Here is a 20102-nt window from a genome sequence, read left to right as displayed (position 1 = left end):
GGTAGATGTCTCAGTATTGACAGCAGCAAAGGAGTTAAAATTGCAATTTTTTTTTAAAGCTGAATAAGCAGATGAAGACACAGAAACATGAAAAGGACAGAAGGACAGTAGATGGTTGAAATTAAATGTTGTGATTTAGCAGCTAAGAAGAAATCCATGATTTAGGTTTGAAATGCAGCCACAAGACTGACAAGTCCTCAAAGGAAAAGGTACAATCTACAAATTCCTGGTTTGACAACTCATTGCTACTGGAAAATAAAGCCATAACTAATACCCATCATTCCTGACTCCCAAAATAAAGGAATCACTGATTTCTTGAGTCCAGTTTTTTAAGTTCACTGTAAACAGCAGCCAGGAGTAATTTGGATATAAAAGTGTCTTCAGCACACAGCAGAGGAGAGCATTTATTGCAGTGTCATTTCTCACTATACAGTTGAGGGAGATCCTATTCAGCCTGTATTCTTTGCAAACAATGGTTACTACTAAGGAAATGATTTACTTTACTCTAAATGGATAAATACTACCTGAAAATTCCCTCCCCAAAAGAGTCAACAGTTGTGAATCAAACAGAAGTGCTTTGGCTGCTACTTTGTAGGCGTTAGGAAAACTTAGGAAAACGAATCTGGAAAGGATCATTTTGGTAACCAGCTCCATGTCTTCATTACAGCCAAAAAAGTGTCATCTTACTCTATTGTTTCTAACCACCACGTTCCTGTATTCACGGCCACTTAACACGTGGCAACAAGCACTTTTTAGCTCTGTTCACATTTAAGAGCCTCCTAATTAACTGAAGAATGAAAGTGAATAATTACCAAATATAGGGATAATAAAGATTGATAATGTGACTTTTAACAGATGCAGACAAGGCAATTGACCACTAAGAGTGGTAGTTTTGTACAGACGAATTATGGGTTATAAGCCTGGAAACAAGAACAGCAAGCCATAACTCTTCAATGAGAAAACACAGGTCAGAAAGAAGAGGCTTTGGAAAAGGCTTTATCATAGAATGCATTGGGTTGGAAAAGACCTCTGAGATCATCAAGTCCAACCCTTGCTCCAACTCCAGTCCCTTTACCAGATCATGGCACTCAGTGCCACGGCCAATCTCACTTTAAAAACCTCCAGGGATGGGGAATCCGCCCCCTCTCTGGGCAGCCCATTCCAATGCCTGAGCACTCTCTCTGCAAAGAATTATTTTCTGATCTCCAGCTTCAGTTTCCCCTGGCAGAGCTTGAGCCCATCGTGCCCCCTTGTCCTATTGCTGAGTGCCTGGGAGAAGAGACCAACCCCCACCTGGCCAGAACTTCCCTTCAGGCAGTTCCAGACAGTGCTGAGGTCACCTCTGAGCCTCCTCTTCTCCAGGCTAAACACCCCCAGCTCCCTCAGCCTCTCCCCACAGCACTTGTGCTCCAGTCCCTTCTCCAGCCTCGTTGCTCTTCTCTGGCCCCACTCCAGCCCCTCAGTCCTGTTGGACAAGCAATGGAATGAGAAATCACAATACAATGCTGTGGCCAATGGGATAAAACACTCAGAGGTCTCAACAGGATGTCAGAGAGAAGGAGCAGGAGGAGATTTCCATATATGATAACTCTGCAATCAGTACTAAGTCTGTATCTCTCTAAGTATTAAAATAGATTGGACATCAAAAGGCCTTCTCCATTTTTTAAGGAAAAACCACCTGGAAACTGAAGCCAAAACCTCACTACAAATCAGACACTAAGTATGAAGTGTCCTGTTTCCTTCTGAACCAGAAGGTGATTCTGATTCTGTGTCCAGCCATGGGAAGAAGCAACCAAGGACAGAACTTGTGATGACTTTAAATGCTGCAGTTTCAGCAAGGCACAGGTTAGCCAGAAAAACTGTTCAGCAGTCACAGACAAATTAGTGGAGTCAGTAACATAAACAGCCACAGTTCAGAGGCCTGTGATTTAGCAGAGGTCACACTGCATGATCTAACAGTCCCCCTTGGCCTTGAACTTTTGAGCAAAAGCAGGAATTGGCAGCATATCTGTAGTGCTGCCAACTTGTAAAAACAAGGTTCTCACAGTGGGAATGATTAAGCACTGTACACACACAGCACCTCATTTTAATTGCTTTCTACTTTTCATTTTCCCCCTCAAAAGTTTATTTGCACTGGGCAAAAACTAGACATTTAACTAAACTTAGCTTTAAAAAACTAGTGTTTTACATATATTTATCAGTTCACATTATGCAAGAAAACAACTCCAACTTTTTTGTTTTAGAAATGATCTCTTACTCATAAAAGTGTTGGTGATTTTTTTTCCTAACTTCCCATAAGAAATCGGGCATTAGTCACCACAGTTTATTTGCAAAGAAAATGGTTGAGAGTTATAAAATGACTGAAAAGAGACTCTCCAGATGGCCATTTCAGTCTTAAATAAACATCCTTATTCTAACACTAATTTAAACCAAGCTCAGTGAACTGCTCTAAAAAACACAGTCATTTAATAAATCTGAATTTTCCAGCCAATCAAACCCAAGGCCAAAGACTTCCAATAATTTTCAAGCCTTTATCACCTGGTACCTCAGGGCAGGAGGGGAATCTGTGGGTGCAGATCTGTGAAGGGAAGAACAAACCACACCTAATGCAAGTGAGATTGGTTTTTCTTTCTTTTCTTTTTCAAGAATCTGATGCTTTAAAGTTGCATTTTGTTTACACTCCTACTATAGAGGAATACAGATCTGCTTCTAATTTTATTATTTATGCTGCCCTGCCATAACAGAATCTTCACAATGGCAGCCCTAAAAATCATTTAACTGTTTCATCTTCATGAGACCCCCATGAAACACCAACTCTTATTGTCCCATTTGACTGGCAAGGTGTAGGAAAGCACAGAAATGAAGGGGCTTGGGCAACTGTTTTACCCAGAGTTAACTAATGCCAGTATCAAACAAAGGCTGACCTCAGTCCAAAGCCATTTAGGAACAGGACATATTGACTGGAGTGCTACTCCTTTAAATGGAGTGAAAAACAATCCCTGTTCTTCCTTTCCTCCCTTAGATAAGAATATAAGGGGATGTCTTATTTTATTTACTGTCCCAATAGAGACAAACCCATAACTTTCCACAAGTGCAGCCTGATGTGAAATAAGAGATTTTCTGGTTCTTTATTCATGCAAACACACATTGCTGTGCTGCTGCAGTGGGACTGAGTGGCTTGGAAGGGAACCTTTCTGGGCAAAGGCTCTCCAGAGTTCCCCCTGTTTTCAGGCAAAGAGCTTCCCAACTGTGCCAGTCACAGGAATTCTGGAAGGCTGAAGGTCCCATTGACCCAGTGCAGTTTTCTCTTTCATTTCTCTTTGCCTCCAGCAGAAAAGAAGCACAGGAGCAGCTTCTTAAAACTGCACACAACCTATACTTTCACATCACCTCACCACTGTCTAGAACTACCTGAAGGGAAGTTCTGGCCAGGTGGGGGTTGGTCTCTTCTCCCAGGCACTCAGCAATAGGACAAGGGGGCACGATGGGCTCAAGCTCTGCCAGGGGAAATTTAAGTTGGAGAGCAGAAACAAATTCTTTGCAGAGAGAGTGCTCAGGCATTGGAATGGGCTGCCCAGAGAGGGGGTGGATTCCCCATCCCTGGAGGTTTTTAAACTGAGATTGGCCGTGGCACTGAGTGCCATGATCTGGTAGAGGGACTGGAGTTGGCCCAAGGGTTGGACTTGATGATCTCAGAGGTCTTTTCCAGCCCAACTGATTCTATGATTTCACTGACACCACTGAATTCAACACACTATTGGTAGAAAGCTGGTAGTTTCAAGTCACCAAATTACCTATTTATTATAATTAGGTGGAGGAGAGGGCACTGTTTCTGCCACTTTACAGGATGCTGTTGCTGGAATGATGAAATTGGCCTCCCTGGAAAAGTTGTGACCTTCTATGAGGGCCAAGAGCCCAAGAAATACAGAAGAAAATTCATTTTGGACTCAGCAAAAGCAGAACTGCTGATTAAATATTTTTAAAGAAGTGTCTGTTCTCGGTCCAAATCTTAGTGGTCTCTGTATCACTGTTACTGCTACACTAAGTGCACACATTTTATTCAAACAAATCTGTGCAGAATAAATTAAATTATATGTGTGCAGCATAGCCAGGAGTCAAGAATAGTGATTTTTCATGCTGGTCTATACCACAGTACACCAGTATATATACCAGTATACTTTTTTTCACAAAAAAAAGACACGTTTCAAGAGAGGTAAAACAAAATATACAAGCAACAAGACTATCAGTTTTCATGTAACCAGTTCTCACCTTTTAAAAAAGAAAGTAGGTCTTGAGGTTTTCAAGGTTTTTGCCAGAGCTGTAACCCACATTTTCCAGAATTGTGAATACTTCCTAACAATAACACTCTTTCCTCGTGGATCACAACTGAGCTGCAGAGCACAGGTAAGGGAAGTGCCAGAAGTGGCATAAAGACCTTGTTAGGCTAAACAAGAGATTCTTGTGCTGTTTTGAGGATTTGCCACTGTGGATAAACATTATTACCATAGAATGGTTTGGGTGGGAAGGCACCTTAGAGCTCATCCAGTTCCAACCTCCTGCCTTGGACAGGGACACCTTCCACTAGCCCAGGTTGCTCAATAGTATTAAAACAACAACAATAATTATAATGTAATCCCCCAACCTCAAACTCAGCAGTGCTTGTCTTCAAAGACATGTTCATGTTTTATGCCACACACTTTGATGGCCTAAAAACATGCTTTCATCAAGTGACTGCCTTCTGATGGTAATCTCTTGTATTTCACCCAGAATAAAGCATTTTTACAGCTCTAATAAAAACCCAGGCAGCATTTTTAAACATGACATCTAAGATTGCATCAAGTATATTTTCCCTGCATGGGTAACAACAGTGGAAGTGCAAGAAGTGTGGAGGGAGCCAGCCAATATTTCCCCATGGATGCACATCCCATTAACTCTACTGTGCCCAAAATCACTTGAACTACTCTCACACTGAACCCTCTCTCCCATCTCCACACTTTCTCTCCATTATTATCCTTTATCATCTAATTTATCACTTCATCTTGCAGTAATACCTTCCAAAGTAGTTTTTCTGACATATCAGTGAAGGATTAACCTTATTTTCTGTATTAAGATCCAATTAAAGCATTACTTTCTACTAACTCAAGATAAATTTTATCTACACTTATTTCAGATATCATATAGTCTCACTCTTTTATAATTTTTTACACATTTTTAATAGGTTTGGAAATTAGGATCTTCTTATCCTAACACACTGCCTACAAAACTAATGAATGGAATTCATTATTAATCAACTAATAACCTTTATCAATTAAAAAGACTTAACAAGCTCTTACAGAAAGAAGTTATAATCTTCTTCTAACCCTGACTGGACTAACAAAAGAAGTTGCTTGCACTTAGTGAACTTCACCAATGACTCTGATTGCATCTTTCAATATTTTCAAGTTAACAGATGTCATCTTCTCACCCATACATTTAATTTTTCATATTTCAATTAATGTGTTAGAAGTGGGAAATGAACTCTCAGGCTCCCTCAATCTTTCAAATGTCATTACATTTCTGAACTCTGAATGAACTAAGCATTTAAATGACATGACTGGATAAATCTGGTATAAAGAATCTGTCCCTCAGTGACCTTTATCAAAAGCTGAGTTCATCTTCCAACACACTCAGCTTTCAGATGTGATCACTTCCAGCAATTCAGCTCTTTAAGACTTGCACAACAACAGAGATTTATTAATATACTCATTAAATTTAGAAATAAGTATTTACTTGATATGCTATAATAAGTAAGATACACACTAAGCAAGTCTGAAAATTTATGGGTGTAGTTTTAGTTTTGAAAAGAGCATCTTAAACAGAAATAGACTATTTCAGTTGGACAGGAGCTAAACAATCATCTTACCATTTTCTGAGCAATTCAGGGCTGATCAAAAATTAAAACCTGGTGCTGAGGAATTTGCCAAATGCCTCTTAATGCTGGCAAGCCTGGGCAGTGACCACCCCACTGGAAAGCCCACTGCAGTTTCTTAAGCTTGAAACTGAAGAGCAGGTGAACTGCAATTAAAACCCTTCATTTATACAAGGAATTCCTAGTACAGAAAACTGGGAAGGAACACTTTGTTCACATCAAATGATTACTTACCTTTAACACACTCTATCAGCTTGGGTCTTGGGAGTTTGGATTTGGGAGAGGGAGAGTTGAACCTCAGGTATGGTGCTTTTTTGAGGGTGCTACGATGGCCCTGGTAAATTGGTTTGCCATAAACTCGACTCAGATAATCTTCATTTTGTACCAGTGCACTTCCACTCATAGGGCCCTGAGGCACAACAAAAAGGGAAAAAAACCAAAGCAGTTTACAATTCTTCATGTATGAAAATCTGAACAGGACAGGGCCACCAATTTAAATTCAAATTATTACAGTGACACACAATTTGTCACGTTGATACTGCATTAACAGCAGTCACCAAAAAAAAGAAACCAACCACTTGGGAACTCACATCTGCCCTTCCTTCTCTCCTCTGCAAACTTTCAGGAAAGGAAGTTCTCAGCCTCTGTTTCCTTGTGGGATCTTCCTCTTGCTTCTGCAGGGGCTTAGCTGCACATAAAGGCATCTTTGTCAAACATCCTTGGATTTTTTGAGTTTTTGCTTTCATTTCTTTCTTGCCCTTCACAGCCCTGAGATTTTGGGCTCTCTTGATCCATGGGACCTTTGGATCATATTTCACTTGTTCTGCATCATTTCTTGCCATTTCAGCCTAAAGACAAAACATAAACATAACAAATGGAGATTTTTATCTTCAAGGCCATCAGAAGAGTGTGTGGGTAACTTTGAAGCTCTGAGAAATGGCCTGTTTTCCACGTTAGGCAGCAGAGATTTTCACTGAGCAACTGAAGTTTTAAAACAGAACTAGATATTTTATTCTAGCTTACTACATATTAGTAATAATAAGCAGTTTTCTCATGTTTTCAGGGTGTGAGTAAACCACTTTACTACTGATGTGAAAGAACAAGGCAAGGTGAGGAAATATAATGGAAAAATCCAAACTCATTTTCCCAGCCATACCTGGATTTCTTCACTGATTGCCTTAATCCACTCATCCACAGTCCTCCTGATACGAATCTCTTCCAACACATCCCTGGAACAGAAGAGAACTATTTTAGCTCAGTGCTTCTGAAATTGCACAGATTTGTTCCTGGCAAGGGAGTGACCTAAAAAAGCCATAAACCCAGAGCACAGATAGGAGGATTTTGGAACTCTACATCCTCCAAAGGCACTAAGCAAAGCCATAACTACCTGAAGGGAAGTTGTACCCAGGTGGGGGTTGGTCTCTTCTCCCAGGCACTCAGCAATAGGACAAGGGGGCACGGGCTCAAGCTCTGACAGGGGAAATTGAAGTTGGAGAGCAGAAACAAATTCTTTGCAGAGAGAGTGCTCAGGCATTGGAATGGGCTGCCCAGAGAGGGGGTGGATTCCCCATCCCTGGAGGTTTTTCAACTGAGCTTGGCCGTGGCACTGAGTGCCATGATCTGGTAAAGGGGCTGGAGCTGGACCAAGGGTTGGACTTGATGATCTCAGAGGTCTTTTCCAGCCCAATTCATTCTATGATTCTGTGACTTTCCAAATCCAACTCTGGTCCCAGAGAATGCCACCTGCAAACCCCACTCCCAACTCCTTAAGCACTAACATCACTACAAACATCTGGGAATAAGATGTGTCAGTTCCGACTTTGATCAAAACTGAAAAAGAAGGCAACAAAAATACACCAGCTGAAAAGACAAAAAGCAGATGACAAATTACTACATGGTCTAAAAGATAATGAGAGCAGGTATGATGCCTCAAAAAAAAAATTTACATGAATAGGACAGTTACTTTCCTCAGGAAAATGCAAATTTAAGTTGAATTTTAATAGAAAAACCTTTGTTATGATTCAAGTGGGAATATTTAACACAAGTAATGAAGCAAAAATTCAGAAACAAAGATGTGCTGTAGGGTGACTAATTCTTGACTAATTCTGTAACATTTACAGGATTACAAATGATGAAATTAGTCTTTAATTTTCTTATTTGTTTGGAACGTTCATATGGAAGCAGCGAAATGCCCCGAAGTCCTGGCACAGCAGAGCAGTTTGTGCAGGTGATGAAGCCTCAGAATTCAGACCTGGCAAGAAGTTACAGGCACGTGACAACAATTCAGCTCACATCACAAGGGTCAAGCACCACATAAAGTTCCAAAATCAGCTAAAGATTGCTGAGAAGAGTCAATAGGTACTTTTTGCAGGGAAGGGCATTAGTTCTTCAATGCAGAGATATAAAAAATAGAAAAGAAAGGTGCCAGAGGGAGAGCACACACAGGGGCAGCCTCACAGGCTCTGCACTGGAGGGTCTGACCTGTTTGTAGCCAAGGTGTCCATGAAGGAATATGTGGCATCTTCACCTTTTGCACGAGTAAGAGCTTCCAGATTCTCTTCCAGAACTTTCTTATTGTTTTGAACTCCTCTCAAAGTCCTCTCAGCATCCCTCAGGATGGATTTGGGCACTTCAGTGCTCTGAAGGATGGATGGTTTATTGGGCAGATGATGTTCAGGAGGATCAGGCTCAACAGTGGGATTTTTGGACTAAAATTGAAACAGAACCTGCAGCTTTTAATCAGAGATTGTAATTTCCTGGGAATCTGTTATCCTATCAGTGCCACTATATGGAATACTATCAGCAACTTGAGTTACTCCAGAACATTCAGTATGTTGCAAATATATTTAGAAGTCAGGAAAAGTGAAAGACACCCAAAAGATCTCAAATGGCAAATGATGTCAAGCATGAGAAGTGATGGAGCCAATTAGCACGTGCAAAGATGGCAATTAGGCACAAAAGTATCACATGCAAATCTCTCCATGTAACAGTAGTTGAGTATAATTAAAAGCCAAATAAAAAAACTCCCTAAATATATGCACTCATTCTGCATCAGTTTACCCCAAGAAACACCAATCAGTACTTGTAAGTTTTAACAAAATAAACCCTTTAACAGCCTTTGATCCTCTTCCACTTTCACCGACTTTCACTTTTCAGAAGGAACAATGAAGCCACTACCAGCCTTTTCCTTGGCTGAACTCTTTTACAGAGATACCAATCGAGCATAAATCAGCTGCTAAACACAAAAGGAAGGGACACAAACACAGGAAACAAGTTCTCACATTCATTCTCACACTCCTGATGAAACTCAGAGGTCCCCAAGTAGAGAGCTTGATTTAACAAAAAGAAGTTTAAAAAGAGATAAATGTGCATAAAAAGAAACCCCAAACCAACACCAAATACCCAAACTTGATGTAGACTCTTAAAGCATCAACTGTATGAACAATAAAAAAATTACTCCACAGATCACAAGTCAGTTTTGGCTTTAAGGCTATTATTGCATGAATCAGAACTGACCAAAATTTCAAGTTCTAACAGGTGTTCTGTCACAATGGACACAACAAAACAGAAATCAACACACTCATCCCATGATCCTGGTTTTCCCTGGTGGAAAAAGGACAATATTCTGAATTGTTTATCAATTTTACATAAGTTTTCATTTTTAAATAAACTTATTGAAAAACAGTAGCTCAATAAGACACTCAAAATCTGTGAGAAAATAACAGAATTACAGATCTGTGTTCAACTGTAAAATGAAGTAAAGTTGCCAGGTAGGCCCAAATCATGAAATAATAATAATTATCAATCCACACTGTGTCCATTTGAGAGAGAAGCTTTTATGCCTGACATTTGTATTATCCCCTCAAGGTATTTCACTAAGACTGGTTAAGGCAAATCTAAGAACAAGTTAAATCTAATTTTAAGTTATGTAATCTGTACATAAGAGCATCCTTTTAACAAACACACAGGTATGCAATGGTTACTGCAGTGCTGTTTCACTGCAAACATTCAAAGCTGTGTCAGTGTCACAGTATTTTAAAAAAGAAATTAAAAAAGTCAAGATATACCTTAATAAGATCATTCATGTCAGATTTCCATGAATTTGCTTCCTAAAAAGACAGAGGAAGAGCTGTTGAAACTTTAATCTAGAGACAGATCTGTCAAGGTCAAATCCAAAGTAGATGTTTAATCAGTTTAATTGGGCACAATGAACTCCCTGTTACCCACCAAACCTCACTGCTCTTCTGTGGGGTTACAGCACCACCTTCTGTCCTCAGCTCACTCAGCCCTTTCCTTTGCTTTATGACAGAGTAAGTGCTCATTTATACAAACATTTATATCTCACCCCACAGTGAGAAGTCAATAGGTAAGTCCCTGATTGACCCAATTCTCCATCTGCTGATCATCTGTCTTCCCACTGACCTTTTTCATAAGAAAGGAGACATTTCAAACCATTTATGTCACCTTTGTCTTTCCTCCCTGCCTTTTCTTTCCCATCTTGTTCTGTTGCCCATACTAAGTTATGTTACTTTTTTTAGTTTTTAGCAATAGTGGAAAGTAAATATTTACAACATAAATGGGACACATGGCACCTGTTCTATTCCTAACAGAACAGTTAAACATAATCCACTAAATGCTGCAAAATCTACATAAAAATGCAACAGCTACACTGTAAGATCTGACAAATGAAGCTACATTTTCTAAAGATAAAGCAACAAGTAACTGGCACCTACTACAAAGTATTTTTTAGGGAACTATGAAAGCTGAAACCAACAGAATCAAAGCTATTGTATTTCAAGCTCATTCAGAGACCTGAATTTCCAAGTCCTTCTTCTTTCCCACTGTGCCTATTTGCAAGAGAGGACCCCAGCACAGAGGCACCTTCAGGTTAACAAACAGATAAAAGCCTCAATTGTCAAAAGTTACATGTTGCAAGCACAAAATCAGATTTTGTGCCTCCAAAGGTACAAAATAATTAGCATAAGAAACAGTACAAGAATCTAATACCAGGCAATTCCTTGGAAACAGCATTGTCTGCAAAATGAAGTGGCAAAATGAGAAAGGAAGTGCTCAATGATCCCTAAAGCTGACTGCAGATAAATGGGACACTGTTCCTTCCCAAATGGGAATGTCACATCAGCACTACTACCACAGGAAGAGAACAGGCAGATAGTAAGCACTGAAAATACCCAAAACTTTAAAACAAACAAGTAAATAACTCTCTTTCCTTCTCTCTCTCCTTCTCATCTGTTTGTTATTTGGCAGAATGGCAGGAAGAGCCTACACAGTGCAGTCCATTGCAGGCTCATAAAGACATTACTCAGGCTCAAACCCCTTCCACACACACAGACTCCAGTATTTCAAGTAATTATAAACACATGTTGTTCCTTTTACAGGGGTAGAAGCAAGAGTAACACTCACAGATACCAGACCTCTAAGTTTTTCTCCACATTTTTTATTCCTCTTATTCAAAACTCCTTCCCATTCTGATTACATTGACCTTACCTGGAGCATGTTGTGCATTTCTCTTCTCAACTGGCTGAGATCTTGAAGTAAATCATCTGCTTTTTTCACTGTTTTCTCAATTGAACTGTAACTTTCAAAAGCAGGGAGTGGCTGTGTATGCAAAGCAGTGTGCCTGATGGGAGAAACACTCCTGATTAAACCTCTCATGCCTCCCCATGTGGCCCAAAAAAGCAGCCCCAGCTGTGAAACCAAGCATGAATTCAGAGGGCAAGAACACCAAACCTTTAGATAAAGTGGAACTTGCTTCTGCATCTGAAGTTACAGAGAGATAACTGTTTTCTCTGCTTATCACTAAACACCTTGAGCTGTATCCTGGTATTTTCAACAGTAAAACTACGTCTAATTGACAGGAAGCTCAACAGGAGTCAACAGTGTGCCCAGGAGGCCAAGAAGACCAATGGGATCCTGGCCTGGATCAAAACGAGCGTGGCCAGCAGGCCCAGGGCAGTGACCCTTCCCCTGGACTCTGCCTTGGGGAGGCCACACCTTGAGTGTTGTGTTCAGTTCTGGGCCCCTCAGTTCAGGAAAGAGATTGAGGGGCTGGAGCGGAGCCAGAGAAGAGCAACGAGGCTGGAGAAGGGACTGGAGCACAAGTGCTGTGGGGAGAGGCTGAGGGAGCTGGGGGTGTTTAGCCTGGAGAAGAGGAGGCTCAGAGGTGACCTCAGCACTGTCTAGAACTGCCTGAAGGGAAGTTCTGGCCAGGTGGGGTTGGTCTCTTCTCCCAGGCACTCAGCAATAGGACAAGGGGGCACAATGGGCTCAAGCTCTGCCAGGGGAAATTGAAGTTGGAGAGCAGAAACAAATTCTTTCCAGAGAGAGTGCTCAGGCATTGGAATGGGCTGCCCAGAGAGGGGGTGGATTCCCCATCCCTGGAGGTTTTTCAACTGAGATTGGCCGTGGCACTGAGTGCCATGACCTGGTAAAGGGACTGGAGTTGGACCAAGGGTTGGACTTGATAATCTCAGAGGTCTTTTCCAACTCAATCCATTCTATGATTCTATGAAAAGCTCTCCAAGAGCCACCCAGGGCCCTCTGAGAAAGGTGTCACGAACCATCCTCAGCAATAAGCCTCCAATTACCTGCAGTGCAACAGAAATCACACAACTGTGGAACATCCTGAGCTGGAAGGGACCCACAAGGATCATCCAGTTCAACTCCTGGCCCTGCACAGGACATCCCAAAAATCTCACCATGTTCCCGAGAGCGTTGTCCAAACACTTCCTGAGCTCTGTCAGGCCTGGTGCTGTGCCCACTGCCCTGGGGAGCCTGGTCCGTGACCAACCATTCTCTGGGTGAAAAACATTTTCCTAATACCCATCCCAAACTCTCCTGACTCAGCTTTGCTGTTCCCTCAGGTCCTACCAAAAGTAATGCAGAAGTAGCACAGAAATAGTCCAGTGTTTTGCTTCAAGCACAGCTTTGGCAGGCCCAGGGACCACACCAGGGACTCTATTACACCATAAATATCTAATGCACCTTCTCTGAATTTCATTAAAAAACCCTCTTCCTCTGTTTTGGATACCTGTGTTTATTTACCTGTCTCCCTCAGAATGCCAGTTCATTTCCTTGCTGTTTAATGCTGTTTTCCTGGAGTATTCATTTTGCCTCAGTGGAATTTCTTCAGAATTTATAACATGCCCCAGATGTTTCACTTCACCTAAGGTACAAAAACAGAAAGTTAAGTTTGTTCACTATATTTAGGACTTTCTTTTTCTTTCCAGTTATTTCACCATTATATAATATCCACTAAGGATAGTAAAATATTTTTAAATCTATTTATTTCAGATAAGGCAAGTCACATAAAACCACTCACACAAATTTATCTTCCTAAGACTGCTTTAAATTAGCCAAGCCAGAGTACAGATGAATGAAACTGGGGTGGGATGAACTGAGTCACAGAGAACAAATCTGTGGCATTATGGACAGAATGTTTCTTCCTTTGTCTCTTTTCATTTAATCCTGGACCCACAGAACAACAGGAATATGTGGCAGCTTCATGACAGAGACAGAAGCTGCATGTGAGAAAGACACACACAGGCATTTTGTTAGAGCATAATGGCTGGATCTTTGAAATGTTCTTCCTAAATCTTAGATCATCCAACAATTCTAAACACAACCAAATAAAAAAAGTGCTTTATCATTTTTATTAGATGTTCATGCCACTAATCTGATCAAAAGCAGTAAAAGAAAATTACTCTTTATTTCCTTTACACATGCTGTTTTCATTACAAAAAACAGAGACCTTGTGGATCCACAAAAAAAATCCAGAAAATCTCAATTCAGCCAATGATCATGACAAAGTTATTGAGCAGCTCCCAAGTTCTGCACTATTCTGTCTACTCTTCTATAAACCTGGCAATGAATGGGCATCTGATTTTCCACCTGAGAACACATTTCAGTGAGCAATCCTGTCGAGATGCTGTAGGTTAGAACATCATTGTCAACAAGTCTTCAATTAGTTATGAGGGATTTATTCACAAACCCAACCCTTCCCAAACGTATATTCCAAATATTCTGAATGTCTGTATTTAAGTGTCACCAAACCAACAGCTCAGAGTGGGTGAGGACCACACAAAGTACTCCCCGGCCACTGGAGAACAGGAGTGTCTTACAATACCTTCACTTGTAGCCTTGGGAATATTTTCCTTTTCCACAGAGTTTTCTTTCTGTGGGATTTTCCCATTTTTTGATACAGGTTGTGGGGCACATCTCCGAGGAACTGGTGTCTTCAGAGGAGACTTTTGTGTATGAATCCCATTACTTGGAAAATGACTTGAATATGCTTCCAGAAAAACAAACAAAACTAGTTATTTGAATGTTCATCTTCTTCATAGGAAAAGATATCAGAGAATCACAGAAGGGTTTGGGTTAGAATGGAACTTAAAGAGCATCTCATTCTACCCCCTGCCATGAGCAGGAACACCTTTCACTATCCCAGGTTAATCCAAGCTCCATCCAGCCTGGCCTTGGACACTTCCAGGGATGGGGCAGCCACAGTTTCTCTGGACAACCTGTGCCAGGGTCTGCCCACCCTCCCAGCCAACAGTGTCTTCCCAATATCCCATCCAACCACTCCCTCTGGCAGTGGGAAGCCAATCCCCCTTGTCCTACCACTCCAGGCCCTTGTAAAATCTAGAAAAAAACCTCAAAAACCAAAAAAGCCATGTCAGCTTTATGAATTTTTCACAAAAATGACAAACATTACAGAACTAGTTGAAAAAGTAAATAGGAAGAAAATTTTGTATCTCTGAATGCTGTTCTTAAGGGAGCAAACCAGCACCAGCACCAGCACCATTCTAAGATAATATGAACTAGTTTATTACAGCCTTCCACAAAGATTGTTTCTCACTAAGATTACTTTAAGTACAGGCATCTTCTGGTGCAGACTGAGCACTTAGTAAACTAAAACTCTCACTTTATTTTAAACTGGAAGACACTGGAACATCTTCAGAATAAATGGTATAAGTTACATGTTATATCAGGCAATAAAACCAGTCACACCAAGGGAATGTTTACTACTCATTACTGATGTGATGTACAATCCAATATTAATGGAAACAAAATTAATGCAAAACTAATATTGAAAATAAGGAACTAAGAATTTGTCTTCACCTTGGGCTGGTGCATGACTGGTAGGAAACAAACCCCTCTGACAGGAAGGCACTTCATTAGTGAGTGATCTCTGCTCTGGCTGCTCAGATTGCTTTACCAGGACACTGGAGGGAGGCACAGGATTCTGCTGCAACCCACGTGTGTTCACTGCAGAGCTGAGGAGATGAGACTGAGAGGAAAAATTACAGATAATCAGATCTGAGAACTGTTAAGGTTAGAAAGGCCCTCTAAGGTCAGCAAGTCCCATCACTCTCCCAGTAACACCACCAAACCATGTCCCCAAGTGCCACATTCACATGTTTTCTGAACACTTCCAAGCATGGGGACTCCATGACTGCCCTGGGCAGCCTGTTCCAATTCCTGACCACCCTGTGTTGAAGACATTTTCCCTAATATCCAAACTAAACCTCCCCTGGTGCAACTTGAGGCAGTTTCCTCTCATCCTATTGCTGTTCCCTGGGAGCAGAGCCTGACTCCTGACAAGATGTTGCAGAGAGCAGGAAAGTCCCCCCTGAGCCTCCTCCTCCTGAGGGTTCAGGCTGAGCCCTCCCAGCTCCCTCAGCTGCTCCAGATCCTTCCCCATCTCCATTCCCTTCTCTGCACACACTCCAGCCCCTCAAGGTCTTTCTTGTCATGAGTGCTCTCTCTTTCTTTCTGGAATGATATATGCATTCATTTCAATTCCAAGCATAAATACTTGCCATTAAATCACATTAAACAGCTTTTGATGTTGTATTTGAGAGAAAAGTCATTTACAGCCTCAGAGTACACATGTATCTGGACATTATTCTGCCTTTCAAAAAGCACACAGGCCTTACATTTATAACTTAGATTTTTAAGCTGACTGGCTACTTATTAAGTAGAAGTATCCTCAATTAACAAAGACTTAATTTCTCAGAGGGAATGAGAACATTTAACAATTCTTGCATTTACTTTCCACAGACACAAAAATTAGGGAGGAGGGGAAAGGAGTTATCTGGGACAGAATCAGAAATAAAACTTTTCCCAAAAGTTTTTTTTCTTTCTCATAGTAAGACATAATCCAAATTATTATAAAATCAACACAGAGATACAGATGAAATGATTAAAGTAGAGCTACTGCACTGTGACTCAGGTACCTGAATACTCATTTGCTGCTCCTGTATCTTTTCCAGATGCTGGATCCGTTGCACCATGAAAGCATTCATTTGTTTTTCAAGCTCACTGACTCTCTGGTGACAGTGGGGCCCCTCATGCTGAGCCTTCATGCTGGTTTGCTGTTCAGCCACACGCTGCAGGTGTCTGTCTGTCTCCTGCAGTTTATTAAGTAATGCTGAAACTGAGTTCACTTTGGCCTCCAAGTCATTTTGAACCTGCAAGAGAGGACAAAATTAAAAAAAGGAGGAAAAAACCTCCTTACTTCAGAAGAGGTGAAAGCATGAAGAGAGCAAAACATCCTTCACAGAATCCTGGATTTGCTTTCCAAAAGACATAAATAAAACCCTACTTAGCCTAGTGTTTGGTGGTTTGGCAATATTACAGATTTCTAAAAGAGAAATCAAACGGTCTCTGATCTTTGACCATTCAGCCAAATCCAAATGAGTTCCCTTTGGTGTGTTGGTCAGTAAGTGTGTGTTTCCAAACACACAGAGAAAAATGAGCAGACACACTCAGGCTCTCTGGAGCTACTACCAATGATTTGAGGCTTGTTTGGAACATCTACTATTTTTAGTGGACAAAGAACTGATGTTCCCACAAGCCTCTTACTCACCCTGAAGAGTGGAGCTGTCGTGGCAATGGCAGCAGCTGTGGCTGCAGCAATGGTTGTTGCAGAGTCCACTTCCCTGGGGGCTGACCTGCTGTCAGGACCAACACCTTCCCTTTTTCCTGTGGAGCCACTTCCCAAGAGCTGCACCTTCACCTCCTTAGGTACAGGAGGATTCTGAGCTCTGCAAAAATAAGTGTATGTCAATAGCACTGTTTTCTCCATATCTCCTCCAAGCAAATGATTCCCCATACATAGCACTGATATCACTATATAACCATTTCTTGAAGATTTCAGTATCCCAGGCACTCAGCAATAGGACAAGGGGGCACGATGGGCTCAAGCTCTGCCAGGGGAAATTGAAGCTGGAGATCAGAAACAAATTCTTTGCAGAGAGAGGAATCAGGCATTGGAATGGGCTGCCCAGAGAGGGGGTGGATTCCCCATCCCTGGAGGTTTTTCAACTGAGCTTGGCCGTGGCACTGAGTGCCATGATCTGGTAAAGGGACTGGAGTTGGACCAAGGGTTGGACTTGATGATCTCAGAGGTCTTTTCCAACCCAATCAATTCTATGATGTAAGAAACAAATTCACTCCCATCTTTTAACATGGCACAAGAAACTTCTCAGGATTAGCTTACAGATACTAATACAAAAGGCATTTCCCTGCAACCACAACAAAGAATATGTTTGCAGTTTGTGTTTTATGAAGTTCAGTGTCCCAGGTTTGGAGCAACCTGGGCTAGTGGAAGGTGTCCCTGTTCATGGCAGGAGCTGGAACAAGGTGGTCTTCCAGGTCCCTTCCAACCCAAACCATTCTGTGATTCCAGCAGCAAAGTCTAACTAGATTTTTGATCCTCAAGATTTCCAGCCCATGGATAAACAGCATATGTCTTTATCTGTCCTAAAAATTATTACGTAGTTTTGGCACAAGGGGAATTATCTTGTCTGACTCTTCTATCATAAAATCATTAATTCCAATAGTCTAAAGGTGTTCTCAAAAGTACACAAAATAAACAAGATACTCCAGTGAATGATAAAATAAACTCAAAACACCCTCACAGACAGAAAAAGAATAGTAACAAAGAACAGTAAATAACACTTTTTTCTTACCAGCTATGAATTTTGGTAAAAACTGAAGGGTATAGCTGTACATCTGTATAGAAACAGCACAGCTAAGTCACTACCAACACCACACACTTACTTTTGCTTTAACACTGCTCTCAGAGCCTCTTTCTGGCCAGTAGCATATTGAGAAATAAAAACATCCTCTGTAAGGGAAGGACACAACACATTTTGTAGAGTTAACTGACACAAAATGTCTATTTTATAGATAGAAACAAAGTATTATTTCAAAACATACAATTTTGCTGTAAAGAATCTCTTGGCTGCACAAACCACATCATCTATTGCAGTAACCAATTGTTTTCCTTCACTAAGTAATGATGAAAGTAAGAAAAGGCTTTATTTATCCCAATTTTATATAATACAGAATGTTGGTATCAGTGAAATCTAATAATGGTAAGTAAAGTCCAAATGGTAACTCGAGCTCAGACAACCCAGTCCATAAAACACTGCAAATTCTAAACTGGAAAAAAAAATTAATTAAAAAAAAAAGGAAAAGGACTGTGATATGTGTATTTCCCTACAGTCATCATAAATTACAAAAAAAATGTCAATAGCTGCACATTATGCTAACAGGACTGCAGGCTCTCCCCCACCCCGTTTGCTGGGCAGAGAAAACAACCAGATGTGGGAGGTTTGTGTTTTTCTGCTGCTGCTGACACTCAGCTTGTACCCAAGTGCTGATAATCTGCCCTGTGAGCATAAAGAGGAAACTAAAGTATTGACTCTTGGCCTTAAACAGGGCCAAAAATTGGTTGGTGTTTCTTTCCTCTACACAGCCCCAGATATCCAAGAGACCTGCATAAGTGTATTTTGTTTAAAAAGCCTCAACTTTCCCAGATCTGACTGGCACTGGGGGATTTAGAAGTTAAAGACATTGACATTGTGATTTCTTAAGGTTCTTAACTATTAAAAATACACTTTTATAGTATTGGCTGCTTGATGAAAAATATGCCTTTGTAGTACAACTACTCACAAGAGGAAAATGCATCCAAACAAGCCCCTGCCTTAAATTCTCTATTGAGAAACATGAACAGTTGGATTAACAAAACCAATCTCAACGTTCTGGTGAACTGGTGAAAGTCCCACTCAGTTAATCAGAAGAGCTATTGCAATGCCAGCAAAAATGAGGCTAAATTCACAAAACTTCAGAATGTACTTTACAATTATCACCTTTTAATCAAAGAAACCTTTGAGTATTTTCACTCAGGAGTTTCCGTAATGAAGAAAAATACCTAAGACAAAATTAAAGCTTTCTTTTTCTCTAATTAACCAGCTTTCTTACAAAACAAGGGGCTGCAGCAGCAGATTGATGTGTCTTACCTTGAGGTCCTCTGCTGTCCTCCAGCAGCAATGAAGGATCTTCTTGTAGTGCAGCTTCTCCAGCAAAATCCTTCAGGAGAACAAAGAGAGCCCAGATCAAAGACTCTGCTTTCAGTGGCCAGAATTTCAGAAGCAGGAAGAATTGTACAAATTATTACACAAATGGAATCATCTGCACTCACGAACAGACAAGCTGCCAATTTCTAACAATTCAGGATTACCCAAACACACAGAATTTAGTATTAAACACTTCTGCATATGCTAATGTTCATTTCTTTCCCTCTGATATGAAGGGCAAAAAGAATTAACAAAAGGTTTCAGGGTGTTAACGAGTATTGTGTCATGTGCACCCACCTTTTCAAAGGAAGAATTACACCAGGATTTAAAGACAAGCCTTGGTATTAACGATGGAACAGGCAATGCAGCAAATAAAGCCCCTCCAGACACTTCAGCATTAATACCACACTCAGAGGCAGCAACTCAGAGGAAAAGCAGCTGCACAGTTGTTGTGCAGAGGCCAAGCCAAACACTTGTGATGCTTTTAGAGGAGCTACAGCTTTTTGAGGAAAATGCTCTTCTCTGAGTTCAAGATTGCAGGAAGCAACAGCCCCTTTCTTACCATTTGGGATAAAAACACGGGCTCTGCATTAACAGCTGGAAGATGTTCTGGATATCCCTTAGTGCTGAGGACTCCTGAAATAAAAGCAGTTTTACTGTGGTTATAATAATAATGGCTTGTTTGCATTTCAGTACAGCTTGACTAACCCAAATCTCTGCATTTCCCTCCTCTGAATACCTACACATAATGACTTTTATAACACAAATGACCATGGATGTGGAGCTGCAATTTATAAACATCAATGAAT

At 40.9% G+C, this 20102-nt stretch overlaps 1 protein-coding gene across 10 annotated transcripts in view; it reads right to left on the bottom strand.

The window, feature by feature from the left end:
- KIAA0586 (KIAA0586 ortholog) overlaps positions 1–20102 on the bottom strand; it is a 77084-nt gene that overhangs the window by 55685 nt on the left and 1297 nt on the right. For all 10 annotated transcript variants that reach the window (XM_071557281.1, XM_071557282.1, XM_071557287.1 and 7 more), the window contains exons 2-15: positions 19856–19929; positions 19237–19306; positions 17993–18059; positions 16797–16974; positions 16165–16398; positions 15047–15215; positions 14052–14216; positions 12971–13091; positions 11414–11546; positions 9976–10017; positions 8390–8616; positions 7065–7137; positions 6499–6756; positions 6143–6317 (exon numbers count right to left, since the gene is read on the bottom strand). In XM_071557281.1, coding sequence (XP_071413382.1) covers positions 6143–6317; positions 6499–6756; positions 7065–7137; positions 8390–8616; positions 9976–10017; positions 11414–11546; positions 12971–13091; positions 14052–14216; positions 15047–15215; positions 16165–16398; positions 16797–16974; positions 17993–18059; positions 19237–19306; positions 19856–19929 — 1986 coding nt within the window. The remainder of the gene's footprint in view (positions 1–6142; positions 6318–6498; positions 6757–7064; positions 7138–8389; positions 8617–9975; positions 10018–11413; positions 11547–12970; positions 13092–14051; positions 14217–15046; positions 15216–16164; positions 16399–16796; positions 16975–17992; positions 18060–19236; positions 19307–19855; positions 19930–20102) is intronic.

This window comes from Pithys albifrons, chromosome 6 (genome assembly GCF_047495875.1).
Source record: "Pithys albifrons albifrons isolate INPA30051 chromosome 6, PitAlb_v1, whole genome shotgun sequence".
NCBI lineage: Eukaryota > Metazoa > Chordata > Aves > Passeriformes > Thamnophilidae > Pithys > Pithys albifrons.
This window is presented reverse-complemented; position numbering and strand designations above follow the sequence as displayed.